Below are 23,602 nucleotides of genomic sequence, written 5' to 3'. Positions count from 1 at the left end.
CCACAGAGGCTCTGTTGGCTGGGGTCTGGTGGGGGCGCTCAGGAGGGGCGGGGAGATCCGATCCAGCCCAGGGGTCTTGCAACGGACGGTGAAGGGGCCCATGGGGGCCTCCTGGGGGTCGGGGCATCCCACTCAGTGAAGCGAGGCCACCTGAGCCAGGGCTCATGACGGTGGACCACGACCCCCCAGAGACCACAAGATACCACGGAACAAAAGGCCTGAGCTTTATTAATTCCCCGTCTGTCCCCCCCGCGCCCCCAAGGTGGGAAGTTCGTTGAGGTCAGAGGTCACCAAGCCTCTGGGCCGGGGGGTCCAAAGCGCCGCAGCAGCCGCTCCTGGTCCTCCAGGTCCTTCCGCACCTTCTTGCGCATGTAGAAGATGGGACAGTCCCGGCTGTGGGCCGGGCGGGCGGGCGGAGGTCAGGGCCCGCGGCGGGGCAGGGGCTGTTCCCAGGACTTTGGCCCCTGTATGCTGCCCACCCGGCGCCCGCCCATCAGGGGCTGTTTGCTCAGCGGGCCCGGGGGGGGGGCGGGGAGCCGGTAACAGAGGGTGCTCGCGCGGGCCAGCCGTATATCACCTGGCACCTGGCGTGGGAACCCGCCCCGCCCACCCGTTCCCTGGGGAAAGCCCGGCCCGCCCTGGGGGAGGGGGCCGAGACCCTGCGTGTGCTTCTGTGTGACGGTGTGTGCGTGTGGCCATTTCCCGGGCGTACTGGGTGCCCGGCCCTCCCCGCTCAGCAGCCCCCCAGCCCCGCCCCAGGGAGGCTGGGACGGGTGTACTGGCCCATCGTGCAGGCCTGGACACTGAGGGTCAGGGAGACCCTCACAGCTGGAAGGGGATGTGTTGGGGGGAACCTGGGGGGCTGCACTGGGCCGGCTGGCCGCCCACCTGGTGCAGATGACGTCCTCGTGCAGGCTGCCCTGGCAGCGCTGGCACTGCGTCCACAGGCGTGAGAATCGCTCCTCCAGGGCACTCAGGTGGGACACCTGAGGGCAGCAGGGGCTGAGCGGGCGCCTGGCCCCGCCCAACCCCCAGCTGCCCGGCCCACCTCCCCTGACCCCTCACCTCCTTCTGGTACAGCTCTGACTCCCGAGGCTGGCAGAACTTGCACACGGCTCCTGGGATGAGGGTGGCAGCGGGCGGCGGGGGGGCCGGTCAGCACAGGGGAGCTGGGGCTGAGCCAGGGCCTGGGCCGCCCCATCCCCGCCCGCTGCCCATCCCGGCTTCTGAAAGTCCCCACAGACGAGAGAACAAGGGAGCAAGTGTGTGGAGAAAACTCCCTGGGGAACTCCCGGGGTAGGGGGCCCGGGACCCTCCTGGGGGCGCCTGCAGACGGGAGCCCCACCCAAGGGCCACGCCAGCTTGCGGGGCTGGTGCCGGGGCCCCCGGGTGACGGCGGAGACGGGAGGGCCAGGGGGCTGGGGTCCTGTGCTCACCCTGGTGGCTGAGGACAGTGCGGCAGCCGATGCAGCAGTTCCGGCGTTTGGCGAAGGCCAGGAGGCCGCCCACCTTCCCCGTGAGCACCGTCTTGCAGCGAGTATGGTCCCCGCCTGCAGGTGAGGGCAGGCGGTGGGCCGGGTGTCCGACCCTGACCCCCGTACCCTCACCTGCCCCGGGGTCCCCCACCCCACCCCCATACGCAGCAGCACAGCCTCGGCACGGCCCTCGCCCAGGATGGGCTCGAAGATGCGCAGGAGCGGCTTGGCGAGCTGCTGCTCCAGGTAGTACTGCGTGTCGATGGGCAGGCTGTGCTCCAGTACGAACAGGGGGTCCTGTGGGCAGAGCAGGGCGCCGTCACACCCGGGGACGCAGTGGAGGGGCCCCGGAGGGGCTGAGGCACTGGGGTCCCAGGAGTCGCAGAGGCTGGGGGGGGTCCTTCAGTCATGAGTTGGGGTAATGCTGAGTGGCAGTCGCTAACCCAGGCTAGGATGGGGTCAGAGGTCATGGGGAGTCCCTGGTCACAGGCTCAGTGACCCACAGGTAGAAGCTCTCAGGTAGCCAAGGAAGGGTCAGAGAGCACGGTGGGGGCAGGAGGCAGGAAGATGGAACTGGAGGCTGGAAGCCCAGGTCTAAAGTGATGGGGCAGGAACTGGGGACTGCGGAGGGGGTTGTGGGGTCAGGGGTCACTAGACATCCAGGTAGAATGCAGGAGGGTGTGAATCCCAGGGAAGGACAAGCTGGAGAGCCGGGACCAAGAAGCCAGAGCCACAGAAACAGGCAACGCAACAGGCACTCTCGCCGTGTGCAGGGAGGCTGCGCCCCCTTCTCCAGGAGGGGTCAGAATAGCGCGGAGGTGGGGGGGCCCTTCCAGAGGGTTCGGGGAAGCCTGAGAGCAAAGCATCACGGAGCCAACTCCCAGGGGTGTGATGGGGGCGGTTCTCAAGGTCCCCGCGGGGCCGCGGAGAGGAACACCCTCCCACCCTGCCTGGAAAGCAGAAGTGAGAGCTCGGAGAGCTGGGCGGAGCGCGCAGCCCAGGTGGGCCTGACCTCGGACTTCATGTAGGCGGCCACGCCCTTGGCAGCGCTGATGATCACGTAGGGGACGCGGTCGCCCAGGCTGGGCGCGCTCCCGGGGTCCCGCTTCCTCATCCTGCGGGGAGACCGGGGCGGCGGGCCCGGGTGAGGACAGGTGGGCCGGGTTGGGGCGGGCGGGGGGGCTAGGAAGTGGCTGGCCCAGCTGGCGGGTGAGGGTCTATTTCTGGCCGCCCCCGCCCCTTCCCGGGCTGGGCGCACCTCTCGGCCAGCTCCACGTGGGCCTGCTTGCCCGCGTAATCGGCGGCAGCGCGAGTCAGCTCCTTGGTAATGACCAGCTGCGAGATGTCAATGCGATTACACAGCAGATCGGAGATGACGTCCTGTGCATGAGCCACGGCGCCCGAGGGGTCTCTGCAGAGGGGCAGCTGTCAGCGGAACTCGGGGTGCGTGCCAGGGGTGAGGAGGGGCCCTGCCCGGCCGCCGGCTGCCAGGGGGCAGAAACGGGGCCGGAACCCGCAGCTGCCCGACCCCACACTCTTTCCATAGCGCCGCCACCGAAGGGCTGTGCCTAACACCTGTGTCCCCAAGGGAGGAGGGGCTGGGGGCCGGGTGGGGGTCCCCACGCACCGGTCGATGAGCAGGCGGCGCAGCGAGGCGGTGACGAGGTTGGCCACCAGGGGGCAGTTGTCCCTGCGCACGGCCTCCAGGCCCTTGCAGTCCATGCGGTCGTGGGCGTCCGGCCGGGAGGAGAAGAGCAGGCCTGCGTAACGCTTCTTGCTGATGAGCAGGTAGGGGAAGTAGACCTGGGGAAAGTCGCCACGGGCTGAGGCCCTGGGACTGTGGGCGCCGGCGCCCATTCCTGAGACTTCCCCAGAAACGGGACAGTCAGGGGTGGTCCTGGGGATGTGGGATTGGGTCACTGGGGAAGATGGACCCTAAGACTCCAGCATCTCAGCTCGAGGAGCTGTGGTGGTGGGGTGGGGGTGGGGGTGGGGGGCAACCTCAGCATTCCAGGGACCTTCCCCAAATCGGAAATGGACTGGAATAAACCTAGACCCTAAAACCCAAGATCCAGAAATGGGGGTGAAGTCTGGAGGGCCCCAAATGGAGGCCTGAAACAGACCGGAGGCAGGCAGGGGAGACAGGCAGCACCCCCTGAAAAAGAGGAGACTGGCAGGGAGTGACCTCCCCAGATGGACAGGCTCCAAATCTGAGAGCAAGTGTACCCCAAGGCGTGACCCCAGCGCCCCAATCCAGGAATCTCCTGGTCAGGGGCCCCCAATGGACAGGGCTGCCCCCCCGAAGACCTAAAAACCAGAGATGCTCCAAGGCTGACACCATCTTTAGGAAACAAACACCGTCTTTCATAGCAAAGCCCAAGGCTGTGGAGGTTTCTAAAACCAAAGTCCTGAACTCAGGAGGATCCAGGCAGCAAACAAAATACCTCAAAAGTGGGGCTTATGAACTCAAAGAATGGGACACCCAGTTCAGACCGCCGGGAAATAGAGACCCGGGGAACACAGGGTGCCCAGACGCTGACATAGCAGGAGAACCCCACACAAATGCAGACATCCTGAGACTCAGAGACCCTCCCCCCAAAGTGGCAAGACACATCTGTCCACTCCAAGCACTGGGAGCCCCCCACTTACTTTCTCAAACTCTAGCCGGATGGGCGAGGGGAAGTGGCCGGACACCCAGTCTGCAGCCTCCCGTCCCAAAGCCATCGCCTCAGCCACGGATGAGACGCCGAAGCGGCACATGACCGAGTCTGTGTCACCATACACCACCTGGGGAGGGGCGCGTGTGACCCGGAGGGGTGGGGAGGTGCTGGGCGGCCCCTGCACTCCCCATGCCAGCTCCGGGCCTGTCTTGGGCAGCAGCGGGCAGGCAACAGGCCCCTGACCTTGGCGCTGGTGCTGTAGCCGTTTTCCACCGTGTACTTGGTCTCCACAAGCTGCTTTGTCTTCTCAATCATCTGGCGCCCGAACCCGGTGACACTCTGTTGGGGAGAGAATCACGCAGAGTGAGGGCCCAGAGGCCGTCCTCAGGGTCCAGGTATGAGCATGGGTGAGCCACTATCTCTCTGGGCCTCAGCTTCCAAATCTGCAAAATGGGGTACTGAGCTGTTCCTTCATGGAGGTCCTTAGAGGAGGGCCTGATCGGCAGCAAATAGTGGCGGAAAGGCCAGTGCCAGAAGAGACCATCAGCTCAGTGCGTCTCCAGAGAGGTGCTGAGACATCTGGTGACATTCCTGGTCCCATTCCCCCATCCTTGGGCAATCAGAAATGTCCCCCACAAAGATAGGGGGCTGTACCAGGGCCAGGGGGAGACCATTCCTTTCCAAATAAGGAAACTGAATTTGGGGAAGGAGGAGGGACACACTAAGGAGAAACACACATGACTTCTGTTCTTGTTTGGATCCAGCCAGAAAACCTTTGTGTTTAACTGGAGCGAACAGGCCATTTATGTTTAGTGTAATTACTGATTATATCTGAGCTTAAATCTACCATCCAACTGTCTTCTATTTGTTCCACCCATTCGATCTTCCTTCTAACTTTTTTCTGAAATGACTCAGTACTCTTTTTCTTCCACCCTCTGGCCTTCATAAGCTTAAGAGACAGAATAGGAAAAGACGCTAAGAAACAGACATAACTGAGACAGAGAGAAGGGGCTGAGAGGAAAACGACAAGAGAGACAGGGCCAGGAAGCGGCAGCAGTGATGAGGAAGTGCCAGGGGAAAAGCCCAGCCACATCTTCCTGCCTGGCCTCCCCTAGGGAGCTGCAACCTGATGCCCAAGCATCCACTGCTTTCCACCGAGGAGGCTGGGAGAGGCCCCGGGGATTAGGAAGGGCCAGAAAGAGTGGTAAGGCTGATCTACCACAAGAGATTAACCTCGCTCAAACAGAGGTCTGGCTCTTGGCTGGCTCCTGGGAGGGAACCTTGAAGCCCTTGGCATGTCCTGCCTGACAAATGTCTTTGTTCATCTGGGACCTTGGGTCACACCAAGTGATCTAATGTGATTTATGGTGGGGGCCTTGGGCCACACCGTATCACCTTGACCTCTAGAGGGACTGGAGACTGAGTACCAGTCACATGGTGTACTCCATGCACCTGACCCTCAATAAAAACCCAGGCCACCAAGGCTCGGGTGAACTTCCTTGATGGGCAGTACCACATGTGCGTCAATGTGGGGAGGAAGAGCTGTCCGCAGGACTCCCCTGGGAAAGGCAAGTGGAAGCTTCCGCCTGGTCTCCCCTGGACTCTGCCCCATGTGCCTTTCCCTTGGCTGCTTTTAACCCCTATCCTTTCACTGTAATAAATCATAACCGTGAGTATAACAGCTTTTCTGAGTCTGAATCCTTCTAGTGAATCACTGGATCTGAGGGTGGGCGTGGAGGCCTGAACTACACCTGATCCCAGCTCGGCAGAACCTCAGAGAGTCAGGCCCGCTGTGGTCTTGCCGTGGGTTTGTTTTTCTGTCTGAGCAGTAAACAGCCCCCACAGGATGCTGCTGTGGGCACGTCTGCCCACGCTTCCTCTCGGAGCAGAGCACTGTCCCAATGCCGGCCGAGCGTCCTCGCCGGGGTCCTCACTCAGGCACAGGACGGGGGACCCGCGCACCTGTCCATATGGTGACTGAGGACATAAAGTCAAATGCCCGCGCCTGACTGTTTTGCTGGGTGACCCCCAGCCTCAGTGGTCTGGGCTTTTATTGGGGGTCAAGTGCCTGGAGCACCATGTGACTGACCTCAGTTACTCAGTCTCCAGTCCCTCCAGAGGGCAAGGGGATACAGTGTGGCCCAAGGCCCCTGACAGAGGGGCCCCTGTTCTCCCATCAGGAGGGGGAAGGGAAGGTGCTCTCTACTCTGCCGCCCCGATGGGGACCAGCACAGCAGGTGGGATAGGGTAGCAACTGCCAGGGACACGAGGCTGCCAAGTGACTGAGGGACAGGTGGAAAGAACAAGCCAAACTGGGCCCCTCCCTTCATTCCTCTGCCCGCCCCGCCCTGCCCCTCCCTCCCCAACTGCTTTCCTGTACACATTTACTTCCGTTGCCATCGGTGTCCCCACAAGGCTGGACACTAGGGCAGGAACTCTCACCCGGTGTCATCGGCTAGACCCACAAGGCCCAGCCCACAGGGAACGGTCAGCAAGTGTTCTGCTGAACCAATCAAGTAGGCATCCACTCTCCAAGAGGCCGGTGGGCTGGGGCGATCCCGGCCCTGACCTCCACCACACTGAGCCCTGGTTCTCCCCAAGAGGGGGTGTCTGCCCTCCACCTGCCGCTGTGCATTCACCTGTGAGATTTCCAGGCACGGGAGCCTGCCCACCTGGGCGCCAGTGAAGCCGTACACAGAGTTAGCACTCACTTTCAGCGCCAGCTGGCGCCCGTCCAACACTTGCCGCCGTAGGGGGTCTGTCTCCTTGGCCAGCTCGGCCTTGGCCCTGGGAAGAGAAAGGAGGACGTGGGGACCAAAGGCCACTCGAGGGCCATCCCAGGCCTCACGGGGAGACAAGAGGGCTGGGTCAGGGTGCTTTTCTGAAAAGGGGTGCCACGTACAGTTGTGCAGGTTGCACACTGCATGGAGTTGCCTAGCAGAGGGGCTGGTGGGAGCTGCCTGCAGTGCGTGACTTGTTCTAGTTGAGGCGCAGCTGCAGCGACATGCGCTGGTGAGGGACAGGGATTCCAGGCCACTTCAACAAGCCTGAGCTCAGAGCAGGGTGGGCGGGGGGAGCTCGAGGGCCCACCTCTTCCGGGCGCTGAGCAGGTTTTCCAGGATCTGGGGGAGCAGCCCCTTCCGCACCGATGCCTTCACAAACTCGTCCCCCGTGGGCGTCTTGATGAACTGATCCTCGGTCAGGCTGGATGAGAGATGGTGGGGGTGACGCCCGGCCCTCCTCTTCATCCCTTAGGATGCCCCTACCTCTTGCCAGTCCCCTCCCCTCCCCACTAGCTCTGGGTCTCTGGCCCCACTCTGGCCGGTCCCCGGCAGTCTCCGGGTACACGTGGTGAGTGAGGCGCCATACCCCAGTTTCTGGGCGGCCCCGGGCCGCAGGAGTGTGGTGTAGCACAGGTTGTGGGCCATCATGATGGACGGGTACAGCGAGGAGAAGTCCAAGGTGGCGATGGGAACGTCGTAGTACCTGGGGGCACGGGGGGGGGGGGGGGGGGAGTCAGGGCTGGGCACCCCCTTGCACCCACAACCCCTGGACCCCTGATCCCTCCGCGGGTCTCACCCTTTCAGCGGCTCGATGACCGTGGCCCCGGTATAGTCCTCACCACCCTCCGTCTTCACCACGGGCATCAACAGCCCCTGGCGCATGGCCTAGGAAGGGAGAAGGCGGGACCCAAGTGTTGGGGGTGAGCAGGGCCTCTCGGTGGGGAGCGCGGTGGCCCGGCCGCCCCAGGCTCTGCCTGCTGACCTGTCGCAGCAGCTGGGACACGACCTTGACCTGCTGGCCGCGGCTGAGCAGGTAGCCGAGGGGCACGCCGGTGACGCGCGCCATCTCCATGGCGTTCACCAGCACCATGAGCCGCTCCAGCAGCCGCAGGGGCAGGAAGGCGTCCTTGAGGCAGTACACGGCCAGGCGGCGGCGCGTCTGGTCGTTACCGTTCTGGGTACAGGGACAGGGGTCAGGGGGGCGACAGGGTGGAAGGGAGGAGGGTGCGGTCTGAGAGGCTAGTGTGGACTAGGAAGGGCAGGGCAGTGGAACAGAGGTCGCCATGCCAGAGGTCACAGGAATGGCTAGGGATACAGTTCCCATCTGCAGAGGGAGGTCAGAGGTCAAGGGCAGGAGGTGAAGGGAAAGGTCAGGAGAACAGGCACAGGATGTCCAAGACCAGGAAGGTAAGAGGGAGACAGGGCCGCCAGCGAGCGGAGGTGAGGGGCGGGGTCTGAGGGGACAGGAGGCGGGGTCTGAGGGCATGAGAGGAGGGGTCTGAGGACATTGGAGGCGGGGTCTGAGGGCTTGGGAGGCGAGGTCTGAGGACGCGGGAGGTGGGGTCTGAGGGCCTAGGAGGCGGGGTCTGAGGGCTCGGGAGGTGGGGTCTGAGCGCCTGGGCAGTGTGGTGGAGGCGGGGTCTGAGGGCCTGGGAGGCGGGGTCTGAGGGCTTTGGAGGCAGGGTTTGAGGACGCGGGAGCGGGGTCAGGGGCACACGCACCTGCAGGTCTGTGATGATGCTGTGCTGCACGTCCTCCTTCTGCTCGCCCAGGAAGTGGAAGCTCACGGCATTGAGCGTGTAGGACCGGAGCTTGTACTCCCGCAGCAGCACCTGCGGCAGGCAGGCAGGTTGGGCGGCGGCCCTGGGGAAGTGGCCCCGCGAGGGCGGCCCCTCCCGGCCCAGCCGTACCTGCAGCATGTCCATCTGCACGCGGCCCACCATGCTGACCACCTTGCTGTCCCGCCGGCCAGTCTGCCTGGACTGGAAGGACGACTCCCGGATGTTGGAGCGGAGGCCAATCACACGGCCCAGCAAGGGGAAGCCTGGCACCTGGGGGCACAGCACACAGGGAGGGCGGAGGCTGGGGGGATCTGCAGGGCTGAGCCACAGGAGCAGTGACCACATCACCCACAACACCCGCTGCGGTGCCGTCCTTTGCCTGCTGAGAGCCCTGTGGACTAGGGCAGCTCTAGGGCATAAGGACCCTCAGGGACAGGCAGGAACGAACTGGAGGCTGGACAGAAAGTGTTAGAGGGGCCTGGGACTATGGGGGTGAAGGGGGCAAGAATGGTGCCCAGGGGCTGGGGGGCTGCACCGGGATGGGGAGGCGGAGGAGGAACAGACTTGGGGACAATGCTGAGCTTGCCGGGGAAGCAGTGGGTGCACGGGGTGGGGGGGCCTGGGGGTTGACCAGGTGGAAGCACAAGCAGGGGCCAGCGTGGAGAGCTAGGTCTGTACCAGGGACAGTGAACTGGGGGGACCAGGCATGGAGGACAGGCCTGAGCTGGGGTGGGAGCGGAGGGCAAGGGAGGGAAGCAGAGACTGGAGTATAAACACCAGGCTGACAGGGGTGGGCTTCTCCCTGGAGACGCTGGGGAGCCCTGAGTGTGGTTGTTCGCTCTTTCCATTATCAAACTGGCCAAATGTATAGAAAAGGAAGAAAACAAGAAATCAACCCTGAATATCCACTGAAAGGACTGATGCTTAAGATGAAATTCCAATACTTTGGCCACCTGATGTGAAGAGCCGACTCACTGGAAAACACCCTGATGCTAAGAAAGACTGAGGGCAGGAGGAGAAGGGGGTGACAGAGGATAAGATGGTTGGATGGCATCACTGACTCAGTGGACATTGAGTTTTGAGCAAACTCAGGGAAATGGAGAAGGACAGGGAAGCTTGGCGTGCTACAGTCCATGGGGTCGCAAAGAATCAGACACAACTGAGCAACCAAACAGCACAGTACACCTGTTAAGAGCTGAAGTGTGTCTGCCCAAAAGATGCTGAAGTCGTAACTCCTGGACCTCTGAATGTGACCTCATTTGGAAACTGAGTCTTTGCCGGTAAGCAAGTTAAGATGAGGTCTAGGTGGCCCTGATCCAATGTGACTGTGGTCTTTAAAAACAAGGGGACACTGGCGCGCAGAGGGGAGAGCTGGGGAGAGTGCCAGGTATACCCCGCAGTGTCTGAGGCATCAGGAAGCTAGGAGAGAGGCCTCAGAAGGAACCAACCCTGTGACACTCTGGCCTTCCAGCCTCCAGACTGAGAGACCACACACGACTGTGAGCTTCGGACCCCACAAACCCTCACGCCCCCATGCCCATACCAGGTTCAAGCATCAAGGTTTTGCCACCAACTTCCTGTTTTCCTTAAGTTTTTGTTGACATATTTTAAAGCCTAGAGAACAAGGCACTGCACTCGTGCTTTGGTCTGCCCTTCCAAATACCCAAGCCTTTGCTCTTTATTTTTGGCCGCACTACCCAGCACGAGGGATCCGAGTCCCCTGACCACGTACTGAACCCACACCTGCTGCAGTGGAAGCGCAGACTCCTAACCACTGGACCTCCAGGGCAGTCCCACATGAGCCTTTCCTTACTTAACTACCTCGCCTCTGTGAAAGCCACAGGAACCTTCTGGGCTTTCAGAAGGCCAGGGACGGGGCCAGAGCTGGGGTTTCCAGGAGGCTTCTGGAGCCGCTGGGCAGTGGCCCACAGCCTGAGCCCCCAGTGGGGTGTCAGGGCAGCTTCCCCCGAACCTGCCATACCTTGAGGGTCTGGGCCCGGGAGATGAGGTAGGGAAGGTCAAAGTTCTGGATATTGTAGCCGGTGATCACATCGGGATCCATGATGCGGATGAAGGTCGACCAGGCCTGAGGTGGGAGCACGCAGGGTCACCCAGGCTGACATCCTGGTCAACCCCCCACCGTGGGTCCTCCCCAGTCCTGGGACGTTCTGGAAGCCCCCAGGAGCAGCACTAGAGCCCTCCCACCCATGGAAGGAAGACTGGGCAGGTGCCTCTGAAAATAAGGAATCCAGAGGGGGAAACGGCTCAGGAAACAGCCTGGCGTGGGGGGGGGGGGGGCGGGGGGGGCGGGCGCGGCGTGTGTGTGTGTGTGTGTGTGTGTGTGTGTGTGTGTGTGGTGGGGAGGGGGAGGGGCGGTAGGGGCAGGGGGAGCTGAGGAAAAGGAGATGGGGCATGGAATGAGAGCCACCTGGAGCAGGTCCTCCTCCCGCTCATAGCTCTGCACCTTGGCGCCCAGGATGGGGGCGCAGGGCCGCAGGGTGAGCGCCAGGCGCAGGAAGGGCTCCGGCTCGCCCCAGCGCAGGCCCAGTGAGCAGATCTGGATCACGGGGTCCCGCTCGGGCTCAGGGAAGATGCCTGCATGGGGGAGAGGAGGGAGGCAGGGCACCAACTCCTGACGCTCCCTTGTGACTCACCGGGTGGGCGCACCTCTGCATCCCACCAGGCCTGACCCATGCGGTCCCCACCGCCCGCAGACCCTGCAGGATCCACCCTGGCTCCCACACTGCCTGCTTCTCCCAGCCCTCACAGACTGGGCGGGTCCTGCCCCAGGGCCTCTGCACTGGCTGCCCTCCCCACCCCCATGCCCTGCCCGTCCCTCTTCACAAGGCCTGCCCCCTCACCCTGGAGGCCTCCCCCGCCCCGCGGCCCCACCCTCTCCGCTGGCGGCCTCCTTTGCGTTGCATCCAGTTGTGCCTTTACTCCCTTCTCCCTGAGTGAGCTCAAGAAGCGCAGGGACTCCTGGGAGACGGGCCCATCACTGATGTAGGGAAAGAGGGAGGGAGGACTCCAGGCCCCGGGGACAAACCTTTGCGACCAGCGCACTCGATGTCGAAGCTGAGCACGCGCAGAGGGGCGATTCGCTGCCACTCTCCTTCCGGCGGGTGGCTGATCACGTCTGACCACAGCACGTCGGCCTCCAGCTGACACAGAGTGGCCTATGGGGAAGAAGTAGGTCAGCGGTTACAGGGTTCCGGCTCTGTGTCCCTCCAGCCCAAACTCAGCCCTGGAGACCCCCGTACCTTCCCCTCCGGCCTCAGGATGTATTTCCCGGCTGGGAGCTCCAGCCAGTTGCAGCCCACGATGTCCGTGTCCACCATGAACCTTCAGGGGGATGAGGGTCAGTGGGCAGAGGCAGGTGGAGGGGGCGAGGTGGGAGAAGTGAGGCGGGGGACATACCGGATCTCAAAGTCAACGTTGGCCTCGTAGGGCGCAAAGCTGGGGGTGCCGAGGCCGGCCAGGCGGATGCCCTGCTCCAGGAGGCGGCGGGCAGGTGCCATGAGGCGGGGCAGTGCCAAGGTGATACGCAGAAACGGGGAGGGGCCGTGCCCATGGTACCCGAACATGCCTGTGGGCAGAGGGGACTGGCATCGGCTCGCGGAACCCCTGCCGGCCCAGAACCTCCACCCCCGACCGCCGCGACCCCCAGGGCGGCGCTCACTCTCCCGGGAGCACAGCTCTACCGCCAGCACGGCCGGCCCGGTGAGCTCCTTGCCCCCGCGCTGGTCCCGGCTGATGGCTGCACTCAGCTCCCGCTGCAGCTCGCTCAGGTGCTCAGGTCCAAAACCTGGGGTATGGGAGAGCCGGTCAGATGTGCAGGGGATCCTCGGGTGGCCGGGACGAGGAGGGGTCTCTGGGGTCGGGGTCACTCACCAGGGGGCGCTGGGGTGTAGAAGTAGGGTGCAAAGCCATGGATGTGGCAGCAGACGGAGACCCCCTCGTCGGTGACCCCGAAGGCGCGGAGGATGGGAACTGAGTCCTGGGATGGCGGGGGCGCCCCAGGCAGGGGCCGCGCTGGGGCTGGGGGAGGGGGGAACACAGGTAAGTGGGGGCTGCCCCCTAAGACCCCTCAAAAGTGTGCCTGCCTCCCTCCTGGTTTCTGTTCCCATCCTTTCCCCCCACACAGCTAGAGGAGCACCCGACTTTCTTTTGCAAATGAAATGTTTCCTTTTCAAAAGTGGAATCAACTTTGCGTGGGCAGCGTTATGAGCTTTAACGCTGGGATAGATTCGTGTAACCACCACCAAAAATGGGGTACAAGACAGTCCCATCACTCAAACAGCTCCCTCGATCTGCCCCTTGGTAATCACACCTGCCTCCAGCCCGCCCCTCCCCAGCACCACCGGTGTGTTCCTTGTCATCCTGATTTTGTCTTTTTGAGACCATCCACAGAATGGAGTCATTCAGTACGTAACCCTCCAGGTCCAGCTTCTTGCACCCGGGCTGACATCTCTGGCACCCGTCCCTGTCAAGCTTGTCAGTGATTTGTTTCCTTTATTGCAGAGAAGCACTGCATGGTGTGTTATCCATTCACCCGCCACAGGACATGTGGTATTCCCATTTTTGGGTGGCTAAGAGCTATCAACATCCGTGGTTTTTTTTTGAATGTAGGTGTTTGCTTCTCTCTGGTAAATATCGTTCAGGCAGAACTGCCAGGCCCTATGGTAAGAGTAGGTTTAAGCCTGATCTCTCAATAAAGCTCAGGGCAAAAACCATAAACTTAACTACCATAGGAAAAACTGTAAAGGGCTAGGTTGAACCCCGTAAGATTCTTCCAGGCTGCTTCCCAGCGCGGTCGCATCAGGCCATGGCCTCACTGAGCGCACGGCTTCCCGACACTCCATACCCTCGCCTGCACTTGGTGTCGTCTGCGTATTTGACTTCAGCCTCTCTCACAGGTGTGTGTTCGTGTCTCACGGTGGCTGTCATTTACATTCACCCGACAGCCGATGACACAGTATCACCTCACGTGCACATCTGCCCCTGTAGATCCTCTAGTGAATTGTCCGAGATTTTTGTCCACTTCTGAACTCTCTCTGAATGTTCTTTATTTGCAGCACCGGTCCTGCCGGACATACAGACTGCAAACGTTTCCTCCCCACCTGTAGCTTGTCTTTACTTTCCCGCTCAGAGCCTTCAAAATGCAAGTAGGAGCTTGGACGTGCACGTGCACTGCGCGGTCAGTCGCTCAGTCGTGTCTGACTCTTTGCGACCCCATGGACTGTAGCCCGCCAGGATCCTCTGTCCATGGGATTTCCCAGGCAAGAATACTGGAGTGGGCTGCCATTCCCTTCTCCAGGGGATCTTCCGGATCTAGAGATCAAACCTGCATCTCCTGCATTGGCAGGTGGGTTCTTTACCACTAGTGAGTGCCCCTGGAGCTTGGATGGGGTCTCTCCATTGCCAAGGACAGGCCAGCTCACTCAGAGTGGAGAGCTAAGGTCCTCGCTGGCCCCTCGCTGCCTCACTGACCTCCTGGCTGCTCCTTAAACGTTATCAGCCCTGCTCCCTCCTTGGGGTTCTCTTCCCAGAGTCCCGTTTTCCCAGACAACCCCACGACTCCTCATCACCTCCTCAGAGGGGCCTTCCCGAAGCTCCAAGAGGCAAGGTCCAGCACCCCCTCCCTACTTGATGCTCCTCTGTGACCCTCACCACTGCCAGTGTTCCACTTCCTTTCTTGTTCTGCCTCTCCTTCTAGAAAGTGAGCCTCGGGGAGCAGCGACCTGGTCTGCATGGTACAGGGCCTGCCTCAGTGCGGATGCTCGGTTGTTCCCGACTGACGGGATAAATGAATGGAAACCACACCACACGCCTCTCCCTTCTGCGAGGAGCCAGCCCCTTCAGGCCTCAGTTAGAAGACACCTCTTCCTCCAGGACGCCCCCCTCCCTGCCCCGACCTGTCCCTCCCTCTCAGACCCCTGGGCGGGGACCCTTTGTGTCCCTCTCTTCCCACACAGCCAGAGTGGCTGACCCGGCCCCACCTCCCACGCACCAGGCCTCTGATCCCTAAACTTACCCACGTAATGGTCGATCTCCAACTGCTGGAAGATGAGAGGCTCCATCTGGGGGTCCAAGGCGGGCGGGGGGGGCCGAAGCCAGCGGGCATCTATGGCCGTTGGGGAGAATTGCCCTGGATGGGGGGAGGGAAGCGGGGCTCCATGGAGTCGTGGTCCTGCTTCAGAAACAAGTAACTGCCTTCCTGGCTCTGCTCCTGTCCCCTTAAGCAGCATCCCATTTGGGAAAGAAAGGTGGAGGCGGTGGTCTGGATCAGGTGGGACACTCCAGGGGGATCGAGGGGTCAAGGGTCAAGGTTAGAAGCGACAGGAAACAGAGGTGGCCTATTAAAAGCCAAAGATCAGCCCCTTTCGGAACTCAAAGCAAGCCAGGGGCTGAGAGTTAAAAGTTACAGGTCAGCTCCACGGTTCCGAGATGCGACAGGTATGGGGTCCCCACAGGGGTGGGGCGCAGGGGGGCCCCTGGTCCGAGTCTCACCGTCCGCTGCCTCCAGGGCCGACTGCAGCTCCTCCTCCTCCTGCTCCTGCAGCCTGCGCTCTGCTTCCATCTCCTCCATCAGCGCCAGCTCCTCCTCGAACTGCGAGGGCCGGTATGCCTCATCCTCATCCCAGAGGCCCCCACGGGCCCGCTTTGGGGGCACCCCAGGCCCCGGGCCTGGTCGCCGCTTACCATCCATCCTGTGGGGCAAGCTGGGGTGAGGTGAGGGTTGCTGTCTTCTCCATGGCCTCCCATGCACCCACCATGACCGTGAGCCTTTAAAAAAATCTCCCGAGTAGGGAATTCCCTGGGGGTCCAGTGGTTAGGATGCCACATTTGCACTGCTACGGGTGGGGGTTCAATCCCTGGTCAGAGAACTAAGATCCCACAAGCTGTGCCGAACAGCCAAAAAATTTTAAGAAAGAACAGACTATGCTCATCCATGATGCTAAAAGTCTGGCTAGTGGCTGTTTCTGGGGTGGGGGAGATTGACTGGGAAGGGGTATGAGGTTGTTCTGCAGGGTGGTGGAAGTGTACTGCACGGCCAGCTGTATGGTTGAGACCTGTGCATTTCACCACGTGTAAACTGCACCTCAAGTAAAAGCATAAAAAGTGGGGAGGCTGCAATTCCACATCCAGGGGTTTATGCTACAGATATACTATCACCTAATGAAAAACTGCATTTACAAGGTTATTTCCGGCAGCATTGTTTGCAGTCCCAAAAGACTGGAAACCACCTAAATGTCCTCCCCTGGGGGACTGTTTAAATAAGTTACATGAATTCTGTTCCCTGGAATATTATACAGCTATATAAAGGAATGAGGAAGCTCTCTATGAACTGACAGAGGACTCTCAAAGACCCATTGTTAGGTAGAGAAAGCAAAGTACAGAATGGTGTACTTAAGAGAGCTTTTGTACTAAAAAAAAAAAAATTCTAAGAAAATGAAAATGTTTGCCCTGACTCTAATCAGTAGGAAATAATCAAACCAAAAGTAAAGACTGGCCTGCAAGATGGAATCTTCAAAAAATGTCCAAGTCATGAAGGGGGAGGAAAAAAGATCAGGAAACTATTTTAGATTAAAGGAGAGACTATGTCGTCATGACAACTAGATGAATCACTAGTGGGATCTCTAGTGTGATCCCAGGTCAGATCTTGGATTTAAAAAGTGGAAATAACTCTGAAGGGTATCGCTGGAACTGCACAAACTGAGTAATTGTCTGAGATAACAGTATCGCTTCATAGAGAATGGCCTGATTCTCATTATCCTGTAGTATCATGATGGCTACAACCTGTACATAGTTCAGCAAAAAAAAAAAAAGTGTACGTGCATCAAGATAAAGCAAAATGAGGCAGCACATTCACAACTGACAAATCCACAAAGGGTTCATGGGTGTTCACTGTACTTGTCTTGGGATGTCTCTGCAGGCTTGGAATTTTTTTAAATTAAAAGTTGGAGGAAGGGACTGCAGAGGGCACGGATTCAATCTCTGGTCAGAAACTATGATCCACCTGGAGAAGGAAATGGCAACCCACTCCAGTATTCTTGCCTGGAGAATGCCATGGACGGGGTTGCAAAGAGTTGGACACAACTGAGTGAAGAGTCTTGTTTTTCAAGTTAAATAAACATTACATTATAAGCATGAAAAAAAAAAAAAAGAAACTATGATCCATAGTTGGGGCCAAAAAAAGAAAAAGCTGGAGAGAAACACATAAAAGAAAAATAACATGTATACAAGGTGGTGGGGAAATATATCAAAGATGTTGCTTTTTCATGCATAATTGTGGCAGATAGTAATAAACTGGCAACACTGGCTTTCTAGGGGGCTGGGGTGGGGAGATACTTTGACCAAGATCTCATTCACATACCATATGATTCATGCATTTTAAGTGTACAGTTCAGTGGTTTTCAGTATATTCAGAACTTGGGCAACCTTGACCGCAGTCCATCTTAGAACACCGTCATCACACAAAACAGACCCTCTCCAGTCAGTGCATCTCCCGCCCTCCCCCAAAGCACCACTGATCTGCTTTGTCTAGATGGATTGGCCTGTTCTGTGCATTTCCTAGAAATGGAATCCTGCGTATGGCTTCTTTCCCTGAGAATGTTTTCAAGGTCCACTCCCGTTCTAGCACGGATCCGGGCTTCGTTCCTTTTTATGCCTGAGTACTTCCCCACCGCGTGGCTATCCCACGTTGTGCTCACCCGTGAGGGTCGTCTGCACCTTTGGGCTCTTCTGAATGCTGCTGCTGTGACCGTGCAAACACGGGTTTTCGATGAGGAGGAAAAATCTGAACCGACTCTCCTGTGCCCTCCACGTGTAACTGTGCAGACACGCGGTCTGATCTCAGAAGGAACGAGCCTGGAGCCCTTTGCTCCAGCCATGCGAGTAGCCAGAGGGATGCGGAGAGTTAGGACCCGAGGGAGATGCCCGGGTGAGGCAGAGGAAGCTGAGGGGTTGCCAGGAGCCCTGCAGAGTGGCCAGACCTGGCTTGTCAGGGGGAGGAAGAAGAGGGCCAACTGGCTGCCCTGGGTCACTGGGCTGTGGCCAGGGGGTACGATGGGGGGCAGCTGTCACCGGAGCAAAACCTAGGGTCCTGGACTAGTCACCTATCCCAGGCGCTGTCAGGCAAGCCAGCATGAGAAGGAAGGGGTCCCTGGGTGTCCCCCTCTCAGGGGTGCGGGGCAGAGCTTGGCACCTTTCTGGGTGCTTCAGCAGCAAATACTGAACAGCAAGTGAATCCAGCATTAGCCGCAACGAGTGCCTGCTCTAGGTCACACACCCATTTCTCCGTGACACTCACTCCCTGGAGGTTGTCATCCCATCCCACCCACCCTCACCGCTTTTTTTTGCTACACCACAAAACATATGCGATCTTAGTTCCCTGACCTGGGACTGAACCCACGACTCCCTGCATTGGAAGAGCGGAATCTTAACCACCAGACCACCAGGGGATGGCTTTAAATGCCATCTCTTAGCTTTTGTGTCTCCCACCCAGACCTCAGCTGGGGCTCCAGGCTGACAGATCTGAGTGCCCACTACGGCGACGTCCCTTCAGGCACCCCAGACTCCAAAGCCAGGCTCTTGATCTTCCCCCAAACCTGCTCCTCGCACCCCACAGTCTCCCCTGATTCGGTACAGCTCCCGGCAAGTCAACAACCTTGGAGTCACCCCAACTTCTCTCTTCCCTTCAGACCACAGGCTCACTCCATCAGCAAACTTATTTATCAGCTCTGCCTTTCAATGGAAAGGCGTTGCACTGTTCTCAGCAAGCCCTCTACACCCCCGCTCCGCCCCAGCTCCCAGGCTGGTCTCTCTGGCTCCCTAAGATGGTTGGCCTCTATTTTGTGCATTGCTGTTTGTCTGGCTCCCCCTGCTGGAAAATAAGCTCAGCTTGGGCTGGGATGCAGTATCCTTCACTGAAGAATCACGGGTGTCAGTAACAGTGTCTGGCCCATAGAGGACACCCAAGGAATATCTGTTGAATGAATAGCCTTGCCTGCTCCCCATCTCCCTCCTTCCACCTGGCCCCCTTCAGTGTTTTCTCCACTCAGCAACCAAAGAGATTGTATATGTCAGATTGTCCCACCCCTGCTCTGCTCAGAGCCTGTCCCTGGGTCTTGCCTCATGCACAGTTAAAACAAAAGTCCTCATCGTGGCCCCCAAGACCCTGCACAACTGCCCCCACCTACTCTTTCAGGGACACCACCCCCGCCCTCTCTCCCTTGCTCACTCCAGCCACTTGCCTCCTCTCTGTTCCTCAAACACTCCAGGCTTGCTCCTACCCCAGAGCTTTGCACAAGCTGTTCCTGCTGCCCAACCAAATGCTCTTTTCCAGACATCCCCATGGCTCTCTCCTCCCCACCTTCAGGTCTTTGTTTCAATTTCACCTTCTCAGCGAGGCCGGCTTCAAAATACAGCCCCTGGGACCTCCCCGGCAGGCCAGTGGTTAGAGACTCTGCACTTCTACTGCAGGGGGCGAGTTCAATTCCTAGTCAGGGAACTCCCACATGCCAAGGTGCGACCAGAAAAAGAGATACATAAAAATTTGAAAAGACAGCCCCGCTGCCCCCTCCTGACACTCTCCAACTCCTTCCCTAGCTTTATTTTTCTTGCTGGCCTCTGTCGCTGTCTGCTGCACTGTATCAGATCATTAAGAGTTCTCAAAGCATGGTGCCCTGCACCTGCAGCATCTGGTGGGAACTGGTGGGAATGGAAGCTGTCAGGCCCCACCCCAGACCTACTGAGTCAGGGCCTCTGGAGGTGGGCCCCGCCACCCGCGTAGGATAGAGCCCTCCAGGGCCTCCGAAGCTGCTCAAGCCTGAGCACCACTGCCTATTCATTTTGCTTACTGTCTGTTCCCCGTGAGGAGAATGGAAATACTGCAAAAGCTGGGATTTCACCTTCTGTTTCCTGCTACATCTCATGTTCCCAGGAGAGAGGCTGAGGCCGAGCGCACACCCAATAAATATGTTCTGCTGCTGCTGCTGCTAAGTCGCTTCAGTTGTGTCCGACTCTGTGTGACCCCATAGACGGCAGCCTACCAGGATCCTCCGTCCCTGGGATTCTCCAGGCAAGAACGCTGGAGTGGGTTGCCATTGCCTTCTCCGAATACGTTCTGAATGCAGGACCAAGGAAAGAACTTTCACCAAAGAATTTTCACCAAAGCTTCTGAGGCAAGTGCTGCTATTAACTCTCCAATACAGTGACTGGCACGGAGGCCCAGAGATATGAAGCCACCTTCAAGCCTGAGGTGACACAGCTAGCTCAGAGGGGCAGAGCCAGGGTTCCAATCCAAGCAGACTGGCTCCAGGGCCCTACTGGTGATGAGTGCTCCAGACTGTCGGCCTCCGGGGGTGCCAGGAGCGATATGGGGGTGAACTGCCCTCTGCCCAGCGGGGGAGACAGGACAGACTCATCTGCTTGCTCACCCTGTATCCTGGCTCACACACATCTGTCAAAGGATGAATTAAATAACGACAAATGGATCTATTCACTCCTGCCCCCCTGAAAACTCCACACCTTTCATGCTTTGGCCAGGTCCCACCTCTGGGCCTCCTGACTCCTGCTGCCCTCGTCCTGGGCTGTGGATCACCTGGGCTTGTGTCTGGCTCCCTCACCAGACAGGGAACTCTTGAGGGCGGGGCAGGGCTGAGGCTGCTCTGGGTCCCCAGGATCACCCAGCATGGGGCCTGGTCTTGGGAGATGTTTGCGGGATGAAATCTCCCTTTTTCTTAGCCACCTAACTCCTCTGCACCCTCTGAAACTCAGTTCTGGTTGAGTTCCTCCTCACTGATCAGCGGCCCCTAGGGGCTCCCACTGCACCTTGGGGGCATTTCCATTACTGCACAAGCTGTGACAACTTCCAGCTGAAAGGTCCTCAAAACACAGGGGTCAGGGGCTGCCTCCAGTCTGGGTCCCCAGCATCACCTAGCAGAGTGCCTGCGATGCAGGCCACTTCGAGTTGTGTCGGTTTAGACTCTTCTCTGGTGTCACCAACTCCACGAGTCCATCCTGTGAACCCTCATTTTCTTCTCTTAGCTCCCAAAGACTAGTGCCGCCTCTGTTTAGTTCAGAGAGCTCTGGCTTGAGATTCCTGTCCTTCTTCCAACCAAACTGAATTATCACTAGCTCCCCAGTGCCCAGAAAAGGCCCTGAGTAGGGCAGGAACGGCCTGGGTGGGGAAGTGCAGGAAGGAGGGGGAGAAAGGGCAACAAGAGGTTCCTGGAGTGGGTGTGGCCATGAACCTGAGTCACTGACATCACCCTGCCCACTGGCACCACCTAAGCTCTGCCCTCAGGGTGGCACCCCCAAACCTGCTCCCCCTCAGCTCCCCCTCTCCAGCCTGTTGCTCAAACAAGCCCCATGATCCTGGGCTCCCCTTCCCAACACTCACCTTGGTGTGTTCAGACTCCAGAAACAACCTACGCCTGATGGATTCTCCCCACTTGCACTGCAGGCTCAGCCACCTAGCATTCCCCCTTGCCTCCTAACTGGCCTCTCCTCCTTCCACTCTCACCCCTGCTACAACCCCATCTTCAATCGGCAGTCAGAGTTTTTTTAAAACGCAGGGGAAGATCAAGTTGCTGTGATGCTCAAAACCTCCCCGGCTCCCTACTGAACCTACAGTAAAAGTTAAAGAGAACACCGAGATTTACAAAACCCTATAGGATCTGGTTCCCCACCATGTCTCCAGCCTCACTCTTCCCTACAAGTTACAAGGAAGCCAAGCCCCTTCCTACTTCAAGGTCTTTTTACTGGATGGCCAGCGCCCCGCCAACCACCACGTCCAGAACATTTTTTCCGGGGCTCGCTTCTCTCTCAAATGTCACTTCCCCAGAGGGACTACTCCTGTTCACTCTAGAAATAAAAAAGCAGACTACTCTGTTTTACTTTCCTTGGGGTTACGAATCACAAGCTGACAACATTGGTTTGTCGTCATTACTTACTACTTGTCTACTCTCGGTCTGCCCCTGGGAAAGAGGCTTTCTCTGAATTATTTGGGTTGTAGCCTCGACTCCTAGGGCAGTGCTGGGCACAGTGTACTCAGTATCTAGAGAATAAAAGATGACACCATGCCCTCACGTGCACCATCGAGAACCCAATGCCTCCGGGACCCGTTACTCCAAAGACTCCCCAGTGTGCGTCCCCCTAGTCCCCGGCGCCCAGCGCCAGCGCCCCCGCAGGCCGAGGGGACGCCCCTACCCCGTCATCTGCCCCCGCGTAAGCGCCCACGGCCACTGGCCTCTGCCCCTCCTCCGCGCGCCCCCTAATCAAGGGGATCCCTCCCGCCGCCATGCCCCACGCGAGCTCTCACAACCCTCTCTCAGGCCCACGGACTCGGCTCCCCAAGCCTTCTTCCAGGCCAGGCCAAGTCCTCTGCAATTCCCCTTCTCCCGTAACTCACCCGCTTCAAACAGTGTTTCCCGCCACAGCCCACGCCGCCGTGACCCCTGACTCCGGCGCGCGCAGGCCCAGAGGCGCGGCGCGCGGAGCCGGACCACGCCCCTCCCACCCAAATAGGGGAGACCACGCCCCTTCCCCCTTTCTGGGGCGTAGGCCACGCCCCCTTCATCCAACTTGGATGGTGGTCTAGTCCCCTTGCTGACGTATCCTCGCCAAGTCACGCCCCCTATGACGCAAGTGGCTCGAAGCTACGCCCCCTTCCTCACCGCCGGGTTGAGACCCAGTGGTCTCTGCGCACGCGCAGCGGCTCTGGGCGCCAGCCCTCCCTTCGACCCTGCCCGCTCTAAGGTGCTGGGCGCGCACCCTCCACCCCACCCGCGTCCTGGCCGAGGCCTTGTCGGGAGGACCGCCTGGACAGTGTTCCTCCTTCAGCCCGCAACCTGACCTTTTCCCTCCCGATAGAGGCTGGCCTATGCGCGCTCAGATCCTGGCCAGGTTGGTTCTCCTGTCTGGTGCGGCCTCAGCTTCCCCATCTGTAAACTGGACTCTGCGCAGGGCAGGCATATCTCTAGAGCGAGAGGCACTCTGCTTGGGATAGGACGATCGCATGTAACTATTCTCACTTCCCCCGTTCCCTCTCCCCTCTCTACAAAAGTATATTTTTCAGTACCCCACCCACCCCTCCAGACAACACCCTCTTCACCCTGGACTGGGACTGTCCATTCAGCTCACCTCGATGTCCCCTCACGGCCTGGCGCAGGAGAAGAAATTAGGAGAACTCCACTGCCTTTCCTTTGAGCTCATCTAGGCCTCTTTTGAGGCCTTGCCTCACTTCCTACTCATCTCCCACATTGTCCCGTGCTGCCCCCATTCCCTTACCTCTGTCAGTCCCTGCTCAGCCCCCCATGACCAGCCCTGGCTAGTGGTCAACTCCGAGGAGGGACTTTACCTTATTTATTTGATTTGATTTTTGGCCGTGTGGCCTAGCTTGGAAAATCTTACTTCCTGACTAGGTATTGAACTCAGTTTCCGGCAGTGAAAGCATAGAGTTCCAACTACTAGACCACCAGGGAACTCCCTAATACAATTTGTAAAGGTCCATTTACAATTATTACAAAATATTGGCTATTATTGTCCATGTTGTACAACACATCCTTGAGCCTACCTTACACCCATAGTTTTTACCTCCCACTCCTCCACCCGTTGTCCCTCCCGCAACTGGTAACCACTAGTTTGTTCAGTCTGTCAATCTGCTTCTTTTCTGTTATAGTCACTGCTGCTGCTACTGCTAAGTTGCTTCAGTCGTGTCAGACTGTGCGACCCCATTTCCTTCTCCAATCATGAAAGTGAAAAGTGAAAGTGAAGTTGCTCAGTCATGGCCGACTCTTAGTGACCTCATGGACTGCAGCCTTCCAGGCTCTTCCGTCCATGGGATTTTCCAGGCAAGAGTACTGGAGTGGGGTGCCATTGCCTTTTGTTGTATTTAG

At 59.0% G+C, this 23,602-nt stretch overlaps 1 protein-coding gene across 3 annotated transcripts; it reads right to left on the bottom strand.

Moving 5' to 3' along the window:
- Positions 1-203: 203 nt before the first annotated feature.
- POLD1 (DNA polymerase delta 1, catalytic subunit) lies at positions 204-22,213 on the bottom strand. Of its 3 annotated transcripts, none has more exons than XM_070772176.1 (27): positions 22,117-22,213; positions 15,210-15,409; positions 14,734-14,847; positions 12,591-12,737; positions 12,379-12,504; positions 12,117-12,285; positions 11,960-12,041; positions 11,746-11,875; positions 11,128-11,294; positions 10,681-10,785; positions 8,829-8,969; positions 8,640-8,750; positions 7,901-8,092; positions 7,715-7,803; positions 7,505-7,621; positions 7,226-7,339; positions 6,775-6,922; positions 4,379-4,474; positions 4,125-4,262; positions 3,103-3,278; positions 2,734-2,886; positions 2,488-2,590; positions 1,640-1,772; positions 1,437-1,550; positions 1,066-1,118; positions 889-986; positions 204-393 (listed from the first exon to the last, which is right to left on the bottom strand). In XM_070772176.1, the coding sequence occupies exons 2-27, from the start codon at positions 15,406-15,408 to the stop codon at positions 288-290; spliced, it is 3,321 nt and encodes a 1,106-aa protein (XP_070628277.1). In that variant the 5' UTR covers position 15,409; positions 22,117-22,213; the 3' UTR covers positions 204-287. The 3 variants fall into 3 exon arrangements, with proteins under 3 accessions (XP_070628277.1, XP_070628279.1, XP_070628278.1); XM_070772178.1 differs by having other exon boundaries at positions 6,847-6,922; XM_070772177.1 differs by having other exon boundaries at positions 11,164-11,294.
- Positions 22,214-23,602: the final 1,389 nt, after the last annotated feature.

The sequence above is a fragment of the Bos indicus genome, chromosome 18, assembly GCF_029378745.1.
Source record: "Bos indicus isolate NIAB-ARS_2022 breed Sahiwal x Tharparkar chromosome 18, NIAB-ARS_B.indTharparkar_mat_pri_1.0, whole genome shotgun sequence".
NCBI lineage: Eukaryota > Metazoa > Chordata > Mammalia > Artiodactyla > Bovidae > Bos > Bos indicus.
Note: the sequence above shows the minus strand (reverse complement) of the source record. Positions and strands in the feature narration are given on the sequence as shown.

What these genes read in the sequence shown, in the direction of transcription:
- POLD1 (XM_070772176.1), bottom strand. Translation starts at nt 15,408, where the DNA reads ATGGATGGTAAGCGGCGACCAGGCCCGGGGCCTGGGGTGCCCCCAAAG. An exon ending in AGAGCTGTGCTCCCGGGAGA is followed by an intron (nt 12,286 to 12,378) that starts GTGAGCGCCGCC and finishes CTCTGCCCACAG; the next exon opens with GCATGTTCGGGTACCATGGG. An exon ending in TGTCCCAGCTGCTGCGACAG is followed by an intron (nt 7,804 to 7,900) that starts GTCAGCAGGCAG and finishes CTCCCTTCCTAG; the next exon opens with GCCATGCGCCAGGGGCTGTT.